The sequence below is a fragment of the Brachionichthys hirsutus genome, chromosome 10, assembly GCF_040956055.1.
Source record: "Brachionichthys hirsutus isolate HB-005 chromosome 10, CSIRO-AGI_Bhir_v1, whole genome shotgun sequence".
Taxonomy (NCBI): domain Eukaryota; kingdom Metazoa; phylum Chordata; class Actinopteri; order Lophiiformes; family Brachionichthyidae; genus Brachionichthys; species Brachionichthys hirsutus.
Window position 1 is genome coordinate 2558815 of NC_090906.1, and position 13186 is coordinate 2572000.

The 13186-nt window shown below is 43.3% G+C and overlaps 2 protein-coding genes across 2 annotated transcripts; both read left to right on the plus strand.

The window, feature by feature from the left end:
- Positions 1-520: 520 nt before the first annotated feature.
- On the plus strand, positions 521-7489 carry LOC137900192 (collagenase 3). The gene is made up of 11 exons (XM_068744255.1): positions 521-524; positions 628-650; positions 4430-4689; positions 4791-4939; positions 5039-5164; positions 5589-5754; positions 6439-6561; positions 6646-6782; positions 6889-7057; positions 7136-7230; positions 7371-7489. The coding sequence occupies exons 1-11, from the start codon at positions 521-523 to the stop codon at positions 7487-7489; spliced, it is 1371 nt and encodes a 456-aa protein (XP_068600356.1).
- A 1778-nt stretch (positions 7490-9267) lies between these two features.
- mmp13a (matrix metallopeptidase 13a) lies at positions 9268-12303 on the plus strand. The gene is made up of 10 exons (XM_068744485.1): positions 9268-9366; positions 9453-9700; positions 9989-10137; positions 10287-10415; positions 10506-10667; positions 10773-10902; positions 10992-11125; positions 11240-11399; positions 11491-11594; positions 11689-12303. Exons 1-10 carry the CDS (start codon positions 9268-9270, stop codon positions 11802-11804), a joined length of 1431 nt encoding a protein of 476 aa, XP_068600586.1. The 3' UTR covers positions 11805-12303.
- Positions 12304-13186: the final 883 nt, after the last annotated feature.

A 13186-nucleotide genomic window follows, 5' to 3' on the forward strand; every position in this document is an offset into this window, starting at 1 on the left:
TCACACTAACACACAGGCGATGTGACAGTAGTGTGTCACATAATATTTCAATAGAGAGTTTTAAATCCAGCTTTGGCCTGTTGGAACAACAGGAAGTCAACATCAGCTGCGTGTAATGCAGCCAGTCGAACGCTTACCGTTCCGAGCTTCCTTTGACTCAGCGCCGGCTGTATCTACCGGATGTTGAGATTAGATTGCATTTGGAGCACAGAGGTTTGGTTCCGTTCAAGGTGTGTGTCCTAGGACGGCTGTAAAAGCAGATTTCATCTGGGTGATGCCTTCCCAGCACTGGGCTGACTCATAATGGAAAGGTGCAGCTCAATGGCAGGGCCTGTCATCTGAAGGCTGCTTGACGGACTTGGCGGGATTTTTATTTTGAAAATAAGTTTGTTTGCTGAAAATGCTGGAGGCATTAAAGAACGAAGAGGGATGTTGTGTGCTCTGCTCCCATGGTTTCCAAACAAATCTAACGCACACACACACAAAAAACATATATTGTGTGTATGATATTTCTGTTTCCATGGGTACGTTTAATTTAACTGTAGACGATCTTTAAGTTGAGTCGGAGCTGAACTCTGTCCTCAAAGTCTGCCGAAATTCCATCAACCTTCTTTTTCACCCCTGCAGCAAAAGACGTCACGGGCTTCCTGGTAAGTGATGTCATCACCGGGACGAGGAGATGGCGATGCCTTCACTGATCCTTAGAAGCAAAAGAAATCTGCTGCAATCAGGAAAACGCAGAAGAGCAAATGATTCCAGTAATTCTATTCTAAATGGGGAAACATCTTTTATGGATTCATAATGAAATATTTCAAGCCTGTCACATTTATAAAATATAATTTTCTTATTCAACAAGACAGGTTATTTCCCATCTTACATCACATTTCTCATCCGTCTGTCTATTGCCACTTGATTATAGTCTTGAATTCATTCTCTTAACCAGATTCTCTATTCAAACTGCTCAATTTTCCATGATTGAAGTGTTTTATTTCATTAGAGTTATTAGGCATTCACTCCTGCCCCTGTGACCAGTGAAGAGAATCTACAGTTTCTTTCTCATGACTTTGTCATGAGGACATGAAAAAAAAAAAGCTGCTGGAGAGGATTACGGAGGGGCAGACCCAGACAGGAACTTTCTGAATGCTTGACCCGGTTGGGCCACGTGAGACATCTGCAGGAATGAATGATCTAAATCTAAAAAAGAAACCAATCAGCTGCTCAGTTTGTGTATAAAAACAAATGTTCACAATGAGATACTGAACATTTCATATGAGATTTTATACAGGGAAAACTCATGTCAGCTTTTCTGTTTATCTAAATGCTGTTGAGAATAAGTGCTTGTGAAAGGAGAAACTATTCAGTTGTTCAGTTTTATTGTAAAATAAAATACACGCCTTGAGGAAATCCTGAACATTTGACATTTATGTCAGCCTTTCAGTTTTCAGATTTTATCTTACATAACACATTAGAAAACAGGAAGAAGAGAATCCATTCAGTTTGTATTCACTTAAAACCGCTAATTTGTTCAGGGTGCAGTAAAATATTCACAATCACGGATGATCCAAGTCACCAAATCGACAGAGGAGAAACCCTTTAGTTGCCGTGTTTGTGATTATTTCACTTAGCTTTGCAAACTGTACATTTTAAATGTTTGAAGATAGAAATGCTTCTTGTTCCTGTTCCACCTGAACCAGGCCGTTAACCTGACTTGTTTTGCTTCAGCCTGCATCTCTCAGGCATTGTAGAAAGCAATGATTGTGACTCCGTGCTCTGTTTTGCTGCTGTACTGTTAAAGTTTGATATTGATTGGCAGAGCGCCTGCGCTTCAGACGTCTTTCATCTTCTACTTTTCAATTAGTCAAGTTATTCCGTCAAACTACATCAGTCTTCAGCTGCATTTGAATTTATTGGTGCCCAAAATTCTTACTTTGATTTCTTCATTTGAGGAGTTTGTGGAAACCAGAAATAAATGAAGAACACAGAACGCAGTAAATCAGATAACACCTTGCTGACACCTCAGTGAAGGTAAACAGCGTAAACGTCCTGGATGAAAGCCAAGAGCGACTAGCTGTGTGTGTAGCTTCTCAATTATCCGCAGTCATAAGATGGAATTATAATGCTCTTTTTCCCCTTCCAGTATAAAAAGACGTTGCCAACTCATTGATCTGTCGTAGTTTACCACTTGAATAGAACTTTAAGGAGCTCGCATAATTGCGTTGATTCGCTCTGCGATGTCACACGAAGCTGGATTCCCCATATAATTATATATATGAGACGTTGGAGCTTTCTTATATTACATTAAAGAATACCTTTGCTGTGTGCATAGCCTCGTTTTGCTCTTCCTGTTGGGACAGGAGCATAATTAGCAGGTTGTCCCCACTGCAGCGTTGTATACAGTCCTGCATATCAGAAGCTTCAGATCTGAAGACTGACTTTGGTGGGACGACCTGTCAAAAATGAAGACGCTCTGGCTCTGGACTATTCTGATTTTTAGGATGCAGGACGAGACGCCTTCCTTGGCCTTGCCCCTCGGAAGCCCAGACCTGCCTGCGGGATGGTCGCACACTGGACCGTCTGAAGCTGACCGGGCTTTTGCAGAGGTATTTCTACATCGATGCATGGGACTCCAAACCGAACACGGTGAAAGTGCTGTTTTAATCCACAGAACATTCACTATTAACAGCTTTACAGCTTTAATTCCTTGGTGGTTGCTCAATTATGGTATCTGATTTAATGAGATATCTTATCTGATCAGGGGTCGGAAACCTTTTTTTTTACCTTTACAATAATCTCAAGCCCAGAGTGCCACCACTTGCTTCTTTCATAAAATCATCTGTAAATGATCTGTTTCTACAGTTGTTTGCAGTATTTAAACATGTTCACTGAACTGAGAAGTGCCTTAGCTGATTGTCGATAAATCAGTGTTGTGTAGGACAGATGAAGATGCTGAGGTTCTCCTTGGGAGAGACCAGGTTAAGTAGGATTAGAAATGAAGTGATGAGAGGGACAGTGAGGGTTAGACTTTTTGGAGACAAGGTCAGAGAGACCAGACTTTGATGGTTTGGACAATTCCAGAGGAGAGACAGGGACTATGTCGGTAGAAGGATGCTGAGGATGGAACTGCTGGGAACAGGACTAGAGGTCGACCCAGGAGAAGATACATGGACGTAGTGAGGGAGGACATGAGAGTGGCTGGTGTTGGGGAGGACGATGCAAAGGACAGGGTGAAGTGGAGAACGTTGATTTGCTGTGGCGACCCCTCAGGGGACAAGCCGAGAGGTACAGTAGTAGTAGTAGTAGTAGTAGTATTGTCAAAATGCCGGCCCATATTGGCTTCCTCATCGTCCAAAAACATGCGAAACGGTAACTATAAAAGGGGAATGCTTTACAGAGCTGATGTTATTAACTAAATTTAACCAACTTAGATTAACCAGAATAATTTGTGTTATTTTTGCTTTAAGACAATAATTTTAACCTTAGATGATCTGTTTGAGATTAAGTCACCGGGCGTTGAAGTGTCTCTCCAGATCTTCGTGGTTTTCGTTGACACCTGCAATTACAGAACTGTTGCAATGTCTCTGTTTGCGATCAAAGGGTTAAAAAAAATATGCTTGGAATGGTTCCCGGATAGGCTGCAAGGTGAGACAAGTTTATTTGTTTCACACTTGTCAACAATGCAGGATGTAAAAAAAAAAGACTTTAAGGAGGCTGAAAGTGTGCAAAAAATGATCAAAGAATTAAAGTCAATATAATTGCAAATTAAACCTTAATTAAAACCAAAAGATCCATACACAAACCAATTCATACGGTTGATTTATTTAGTTTCTTTTTTTTAAACTTGTTAAATAAAATTGTTTTTTATTGTTTAAATGTGGCTCGTGCGATGTGGCACGGTTTGTTTTGTTTTGTTTTGGTTGCTTTTGTCATTGCCTGAAATAAATAAATACCTAACCTAACCTAACCTATAAATGACATGTAGCAGAATTTTAATTGCAGTCAGTTAAACTATAAAAGTGTTGCAAAGCAAAAAGAGCCGGGGGGGGGGTAGAGTTAAATAAAACTGGGTGAAGATTCAAATTTAATGCAGTGCATCATAGAAATAAAGACGTTTAACTTGTTGAAAATAAAGGCCTCTTTTTTTTATTATTATTACATTAGATCATATTATTGAATTTTATAGTCGTTGTTTGCTGTTTCCATGGAAACGTGTCGTTTCAAGTGACTCAGAAGGGTTGGTCATTTTGTCCGAAGCACACGTAAACAAACTTTATTAAGCTTTTAGAAATAATTTAACACCAAGTAATAGTCTCTTTAAACGTTATTATTTACACTTTTAATCGATCGAGGGTTTTAGTGGGATGCGACCCCGCCTTGTGGAGGTTGTGTGGCGCTGTCTTCAGATGCTCGTCCTCTGGCGTGTCTTCTTCAGGAATATCTGCACCACTTCTACGGCTTCTCCGGGCCGAGATCGGCGAGGCCGAAACGGACTGCTGCCACAGACGCAGGCGCCGATCGGATGACTGGATTCTGCGATAAGGTTGAACAGATGCAGCGCTTCTTTGGGCTCCCGCCAAGTGGGGAGCTGACCACGGAGACTCTGGCGGTAATGAAGAGGCCTCGCTGTGGCCTGTCGGATGTTGAACAGTTGGGCGAGACGGTTCGCTGGGAGAAGAGGAGCCTCAGCTACAGGTCGAGCCCGCCGATAGGAGACCGATGGATGCCCCTCAGAAAGATTCTTCTCCTGCAGAACCAATTTCACAGATTAGTAAGAGAATTCTGTTGTTGCTCAGGATCTCTCGCTACAACCTTGCCATCCCGGCATCCAAGGTCCACAAGGTTTTCAAAAAGGCTTGGCAGCTCTGGTCCAATGTTGCACCGATGACATTCCACAAGAGGAGGAGGAAGGAGGCCGACATTGTCATCTCCTTCCACAGTGGCGGTGAGCCCTCAGGGGACGGGGGGGGGGGACGGGGGGGCTCTAATGCTAACGCCTCATCATGAAGCCTTTACCGAGGGAACGCTTCACTCTTCGCTGCAGACCACCACGATGGCACGCCGTTCGACGGCCGGGGGGGGATGCTGGCTCACGCCTTCCAACCTGGGTTTGGCATCGGCGGAGACGTGCACTTTGATGCTGATGAAGACTGGAGTTTTAATTCTACCGGTACTAAAGTTAGCAACCTGCCACTGCCACTGCCTTAAAACGTTTTAATGTATTACCGGTTAATATCAACTTTGACACTTAAAAAAAAAAAAAACGTAAAAAAGAATTGTTTGTTATTTGTTTTCAGAAGTAACACCATATGTTACCATGGCGACAGTATATGGAATTATCTCATGTCGCCATTAAAATTCCACTTTGGGTGATGTATTCTAGATTTGTTAAATTATGCTCATTTAAATAGGTTTTTGTTATTTTAATGAAATTACCTTGAAAATAATAATAATAATCACTCGAGTTAATGAACGTAAATGATTTAAGGGAGTGGGTTTTGCAGTGTGTGGTGTTTTTTTATCCCATTCTATTTTATTTGCCTCCTCCTGTGTGTTCCATGACGCCTCGATAAGGTTTTGTGCTCCTGCCGCAGGCTTCAACCTCTATGCTGTCGCGGCCCATGAATTCGGCCACGCTCTCGGCCTGTCCCACTCCTCTGACCCGGGAGCCGTCATGTACCCGGCGTACAACTTTGCCCCGAATTATGAGCTCCGGCTCTCCCTCCGCGACGTCAAAGACGTCCAACGCCTGTACGGTGAGTTTCAGCTTGGATGCGAAGGATGAAGAACCAGAACGGTCGCTGAGTCTTTTGGCAAAACAGTCAGAAGAGATGCTCTCGGTGCATCAGGAAACAACATATCCTGCAACGCCACCATCATTTTGTCACACGTAGCGTTTGTCGGTGAATATTTACATGCCACTTTAGATCTGGAGACACACACAGCGAAACTTCTGTATTCCTGTAACTGTGCTTTGATTTCAATATCACTGAACAAAATGGGCGAGAACTAAAACCACAATATCCTCTTTCTAAAGATCCCTCATCCTCGACTGTGTACGCAAGGAAACAACCGACATCAACAACCGATATCGTGACTTTAATTTCTGGGCTTCTCGGGCCGTGAATGCAAAATATTCTATTATTCTTCAGAATGGCTTCTTCTTTTTTATTTTTTTTTATTCCATACAGTTAAACATCATAGATCTAAAAGAAATACTACAATGCCATGCTCCCCCCCCCTTTACTTTTTTTAATGATCTCCAAATACAAAGTCTGCTGCATCCATTGATGAACTGCCGGGTCTAGTGGGGGCTGCAGCGTATCCCCGAATCACAGGTTCACATAGAAAAATCACTCCTCTGGGAAATGTAATGAAATATTTGAAAATGTTTTCATTCTGGGCAGATAATTTCTTACAGCTTTTGTTTCCTGCAGGGGTTAGTCCTCACTTTGCCTCACTATTCTCAACGCATCCCCCCCCGCGGACGCCGGACAAATGCGATCCCGATTTGTCTTTTGATGCCGTGACAAAATTAACACAGGAGCTCCTGTTTTTCAAAGACAGGTACAAGGTTTGCAACACGAGGGTGACGGACCAGACGAGCGCTACTGAAATGCTGCCTGAGATCACGTCCTGTCCTGTTCCTAGATTCATGTGGCGTAAACATCCGCAGTTTGCTGAAACAGGAATCACCATGATTAGCAGTCTGTGGCAGGACAGTGTTCCGTCCTACCTGGACGCTGTCTACGAGAATGTGGAGAAGAACACAAATCTGTTTTTTAAAGGTAAAATCAAAAATAAACACATCTTTAAAAAAAAAGGTGCCTCTCTAGGAACAGGAATATAATCAGATGAGCAGTATCGCTGTGATGATGCCGATTTTTACTGCAGGTCAACAATACTGGATGCTGATGCAGTTAAATCTGGAGGAAGGTTTCCCAAGAAACATCACGGACCTGGGTTTCCCCTCCAGGATTAAAAGCATCGATGCTGCTCTTCACTTCAGACATGAGCGCTGCACTCTCTTCTTCACCGGCCACGAGTGTTGGAGGTATTCAGCGTCCTTCTGCTGTTAGATTTCATCGCTTCAGCGGGAGACCTGACTGTCGTGCTGATGTGTACAATCACGTAGGTACAGCGAGAGGCGGGAGAAGATGGAGGGACCGCCGACGCCCATAGAGCAGCAGTGGCCGGGGGTTCCGACCCCGGTAGATGCGGCCGTCGTCTACGATGGTACCGATATCCATTTCGTTTCCTGCCACACAGTCAAGGGTTGCACCAGCAGCCAATGCTGCCCTTAGATGCTATCGGTGGTTCAACCTGTCGCACCTTCGAGCCGCCGTGATATTCATTTTAAGCGTCCCTTCCTGCAGATTCCGTTCACTTCTTCCGGGGGAACGTCCATTACAAGTTTGACTTCGCCGCCAAACGAGTCGTCTCGACCGGCCCGGTTAACGACCTGCTGGACTGCAAGGAGGAGGCGAATCTCTGACAGAGAGAGAGGAAAGCTGGTGGTGCAGCGTGGTGGGGGGTGGTGGGTTGTGGAAGTGTTGCTGAGAAATGCGTCATAAGAAGAGTAATGAATAAATCTGTGCTTTTTGAAATACGCCGCTGTCTATTTGACTGTTTCTTACAATCTTCACATTCATTTCTCCAACAATTACAAAATGCATCCCTGTTATAACTGCAATACAACGCAACGATAGAGCCAACATATTTATTGATTCGTATTCACTTTGAGTAAATGGAGAAATGTCTTTTTTCTTTTCTTCACTGTATTTCTGCCAAACTGGGCGTTCTCTCGTGTTGATCAACTTTCTCAAGACCATACATACATTGCACCAGATGTTGCTTTTCCTCTTTGCCCACTCTGAGGTAACATCCTTCACTAACTCCGTCGCTTGCAACCCACAATGAGGCACAGAGTGGTGCTAAATGATCAGAGACATGAGATTGGAAAATAACAACCAGTAGCTGAGTCCCACAGCTTCTCTACGAAGTGAGAGAAATCCTTGCAGTAGAGTTTGTTTTTTTTATAATTTAATAGAACCCAGCAAGGAATCACATCCGATTAGTTAGGGAACAAACTCTGAGACGCTGCTCCTGACATTAACATCTGATGATGTGTCCAGGGATTCTGAATCTCGAGCCAAATTTGGATAAATTTAATCCAGCCTTTAATTTGAAAGTTAAAGTGTGTGTAAGGTGTAATGTTGTGAATGCATTTTCATGAAAAAAGAAGAAAGAAAGAAAGAAAGAAAGAAACCCTTTAACTTGAAATTTCAATCCATTCATTTAGAGGTAACTCCTCAAATCAAATTGAAAAGCGTATTCAATTTACTCCAGATGTGTATAAATCCTATTTCTACTCCTGATTTTGACATTTACTTTCTAAGAGTATGAGGAGCACCTTCGATCAGGCCCCCAATCCCAATCCCAACCCACCCAAAATGATTTCTGAGTAAAGAAATGTGAAGAAATGACTGCATGACTCAGAATGTAAAAGAAACAAATGAACGTAATAGATTAAAAACATTAAAGATGATAAATGAGGATTAATCATCGTTAAATGCTGCACTCTATTCTAATATTTATGTACCTAATTTTGAATGAAAAACAATCACATGGGTTAGGGTTAGGGTTAGGGTTAGGGTCATCAGTTGTGGCTTGCACTATTTGCTTTTTGTTTTATTAGCATTATTTTTAATTCAATCTGCTGATGAATTGTGATGTGGCACCAGGAGTTGATATTTTGGAAACATCTTGATAATATCACAGGAATTTAGAAATTTGAAATAGCAAACAAAATCTACTCCATGTTTTCTCAGCATCGTGATCCCAGCTTTCGGGGTGATCTGGCTAAAAGAAGAGATTGTAAAAAATGTTCTGTCTCTTACATGTTTTATGTGATTATGAGATTACCATAAATATAAATTTAAGACGCCCTGACTCGCATTAGAAAACAAACAAACTGATAACTGAACTGCCTGAAAATTCTGCACCGCCGTTCTTTATCACAGATTCATTTGATCACTTCAATGTTTATTTCATGAACCGCAGGATTTGTAATATTGCGCAAAGACGTCCTAATTGCAGCATCACTCCTTAGGCAACGTTTCAACGGGTGAGCAATCGATGCCCAACTTCCTGTCTTAGCCATGAAAGGAACGTTGAGTCACCGAGCCGAGGCAGGTAGGAGCTGGACACGCCTACGTGAGCCTATATAAGAGCTGCCTGCGGAGCACAGAGACAAGTCGAATTCGACCAAACATGAAGACCTCTACTCCATGCATTCTACTAAGCCTGGCTGCCGCCGTGGGCTGCCTGCCGCTGCCACAGATTACTGAGCAAGATGAAACGTTTGCAGAGGTATGTAGCTTGAGGTGCTTTTTTTAATGCAGCGTGTAACTAACTTGCACATGGAGGTCGCTGACATCACCTGTCCTCTCTTGTAGAGCTACCTGAAGAGCTTCTTCAACCTAACGGAGGAGACCGGCCCTACCGTCAGACGGGGGATCAGCCCGTTGAGACGGAAGCTGAATGAGATGCAGGAATTCTTTCGCCTCCAGGTCACTGGGACGCTGGACGCACGCACCATGGAGATGATGAAGAAGCCTCGCTGCGGCGTTCCAGATAGCACAATTGCCCGTTTCTCCACATTTGGAAATGACCTCAAGTGGGACAAGAACAGCCTGACCTACAGGTGAATGCCCTAAAACAGGGGTGTCAAACACGTCCGGTGGAGGGCCGAGACACTCCAGGTTTTCCTTCCAGCCGGCTACTAAAGCAGCTAATTGTAATTATCAACACCTCCGATTTGAGAGAAGGAACTCATTAGTGAGATCAGCTGCTGGAGAGATGGTTGGAAAGAAAACCTGGAGTGTCTCGGCCCTCCACTGGACAGGTTTGACACATGTGCCCTAAAGAGAGGAAGCGTGTGAGAGGGTTTGGCGTGTTTTAAATAACTAAAGTGTATTATTTTGCCCTGCAGGATAGAGAACTACACCCCTGACATGTCTACGTCAGAGATTGATGACTCCATAGAGAAAGCTCTGCAGGTGTGGTCCAAAGTCACTCCCCTGAGGTTCACCAGAATCTACAGCGGAACCGCCGACATCAGGATCTCCTTTGGCAGCCGAGGTGAGAGCCGACCCTTCCGTTGCTCTTTCGGTGGTTTGGTCCTCGGAGCAGCGGCGACGTGTGTTTTTTCTGGCAGATGTGTTCGGTAGCTACGCAGAAAGCGGACCCGTCTGATTGACGCCTGACATCCGCACGTTTTTTTCTTGCAGAACACGGTGATTTCTACCCCTTCGACGGTCCCGACGGGACCCTCGCTCACGCCTTCGCCCCTTCCCAAGGCATCGGAGGAGACGCTCATTTTGACGATGATGAAACCTTCACCTTCCGCTCGAGATCTGGTCAGTCGACTTTATTCTCCCCGTTGCATCTCTTTTGTTTCCATCATTAAGAGTCGCTGCAACTGACCTGTTGTATGTTTTCTGCCCCAGGCTACGTCCTCTTCATGGTGGCCGCCCATGAGTTCGGCCACTCCCTGGGCTTGACTCATTCCCGGGACCCCGGCGCCCTCATGTACCCCGTGTACACATACAGTAACCCCGAAACTTTCGTTCTGCCCCGGGACGACGTCAATGGCATCCAGTCTCTCTACGGTTGGTACTCATTGGCTGGAATATCGGCTTGCTCAAGAGAAACCCTGCGCTGTATTACCGTGTTATCGCCATGGTGATGAGATTCTGATTTTATCTCACCTCCAGGTTCCAACCCCGACAAAGACCCTGTCAATCCTGACCCTGAACCCCCAACCACCCCTGACGCCTGTGATTCAAAGCTGGTCTTCGATGCCATCGCGACCCTACGAGGAGAAACGCTCTTCTTCAAGGACAGGTACTGCCCACGCACAGAAAAATGCTCACGGGTCTGAAAGCAGCGATCATGAAATGTCACTATTAAATCTTCTCAAATTGTGATTCCAGCTTCTTCTGGCGTATCTACCCTCAGAGCTCTACCCCTCAACAAAGTCTCATCAGGAACTTCTGGCCCGAAGCTCCCGGCAAGATTGACGCCGCTTATGAAAGCCGGTATTCTGATAGTGTCCTATTCTTTAAAGGTACTACATCTGTTGTCTGTATCCACCTGAAACTACTAAACGGACTCTATTTTCTACAGTATTTTTCTTTGCTCGTATATTCTCAAAAGGATTTTCTCTTATCCTCTACGGCAGATCGTCAAGTGTGGGCCTTCCGTGGATACAACCTGTCTCCTGGCTATCCAAAGTCAATTTCCACGTTTGGCCTCCCTAGGAATGTGAAGAAAATCAATGCGGCCCTTTATGACGTCTATTCTGGCAAGACTCTGCTCTTTGTCGGCGACAAATACTACAGGTGTGTGCAGACATTCATTCAGACGACTGATGTAGATGACGAAGGTATAAATCTAATCTAATCAATCTAATAACTGTTTGTGTTTCTTTAGCTATGATGAGGATAAAAACATTATGGACCCGGGATTCCCCAAGAGGGTGGATGAGTCCTTTTCTGGTATGACCAGCAAAGTGACGGCAGCTTTCCAGTACAGAGGTGAGCAAAGACAAACACATTTCTGTTCCCGAATCAACACAAGAGACAATTAAAAGGTTTTCATGGAAACTAACCGGGAGCGTCTTTCCTGCAGGTTTTGCTTACCTCTACAGTGGATCCTTCATGATTGAGTACAGCCTGCAGTCCAAGACCCTGTACCGCATCCTGGGGAACGACTACTTCCTGCCTTGCAATAACTACCTGTACTAGAGGAGGATAACTCCTTTATGCAGCCTCTCCGAAGGAGACTGAAGTAATTATTATTACATTGACTGAATGTTACACATTTAGGGGGATGTACTGGATACCTTTCCCCAGCAATAGCACCTAAAGTTTTTGAAATATGTATCTATTGTTTGTAAAATCAGCAGTTAAGTTATATCAAATATCCAATCTTTTTTTATATCATATTTACTGCTAACACTTTTGCTATTTTATTGTTGTTAGTGCACATGTTTACACAGATTCATGCACGGCTGCAAAGAATGACATGAATGTTTGCATAATAGAAACTATAAGTATAAATGTAATGGTTGAATGAAGAAATAAAAGTTGGTGAAGCCAATTTTAAGTGTGTTTTGTCCGTGATCGTGATGGTGTATTTTCTCAAAACGTACTTTCTTTAAAGTAAAAAGAAAAAGAAAAACCACAGTCATACACATAAAAGTTGTTTTTTCATCGATACGCATCTTAAAAAGAATAAAAAATATACAGCATCTCTGAGGCATTATTAAAAAAACACAGCATGAAGCTGCTAATGCTAGCGAGGATCGTGGATGCCCTGTAGACTTCAGCGGCAGGGTGTTTAGCATGTTCACCATCTTTCTGCTAATTAGCAACCAACACAAATATTTAAATATTAAATATTTGTTTTTAATATTTCCTGTTCAAAGTCCAAAGTGAAAAACGTATTTTATATATTACTTGAATGTTCAAGCTACACCACAGAAGTGCTCTGTTTAAGAGTTAAATATTGAAATAAGATGATTAAAATAAAAAATAAGGGACATCCTGGATCAGTTTTTCACTCAAACCTGATCGGGACATGCCTAGTTTTAACCTCTGTTTTGTTTTATATATTTATATTGTATTTATATTTATTTATGTATTAGCATTGCTAGAAGTGTCCAGAAGTCCTATAATACAATTGATCAGTTTCACTTTTAAATATTACAATGACGTTTGCGTTCTGCTGGTTCCAGAAAAGTCAGAGAAATAATATAAATGTATTTGTAAGTCATGAAATAATTATAAAAGTGTTCCACAAACAACATTCCCATCCAAATGTGACGTGGTGAATACGGGGCTAATCGATGGTCGCCAACAACGCCACTTTAGGACCTGCCCCTAAAGATATAGTTTTTCCTTTTGGTCCCCCAGCTCGCTTTAGCGGGTTTCCCCACCCGCAGGGATTCAAAACATTTATTTACACTCTAAAAACAAAACTAACAAAAGGCAAGGAGAGACACGGCAGTGACAGTCTGTACGGCCAACCTGCCTTCGAGACGGGGAAAACACAAAATGAGGACTTGGAACGAGGGAGGGGAAGCACCTATATACGCCCCCCCCCCCCCCCCAATCAGTGGTAACGG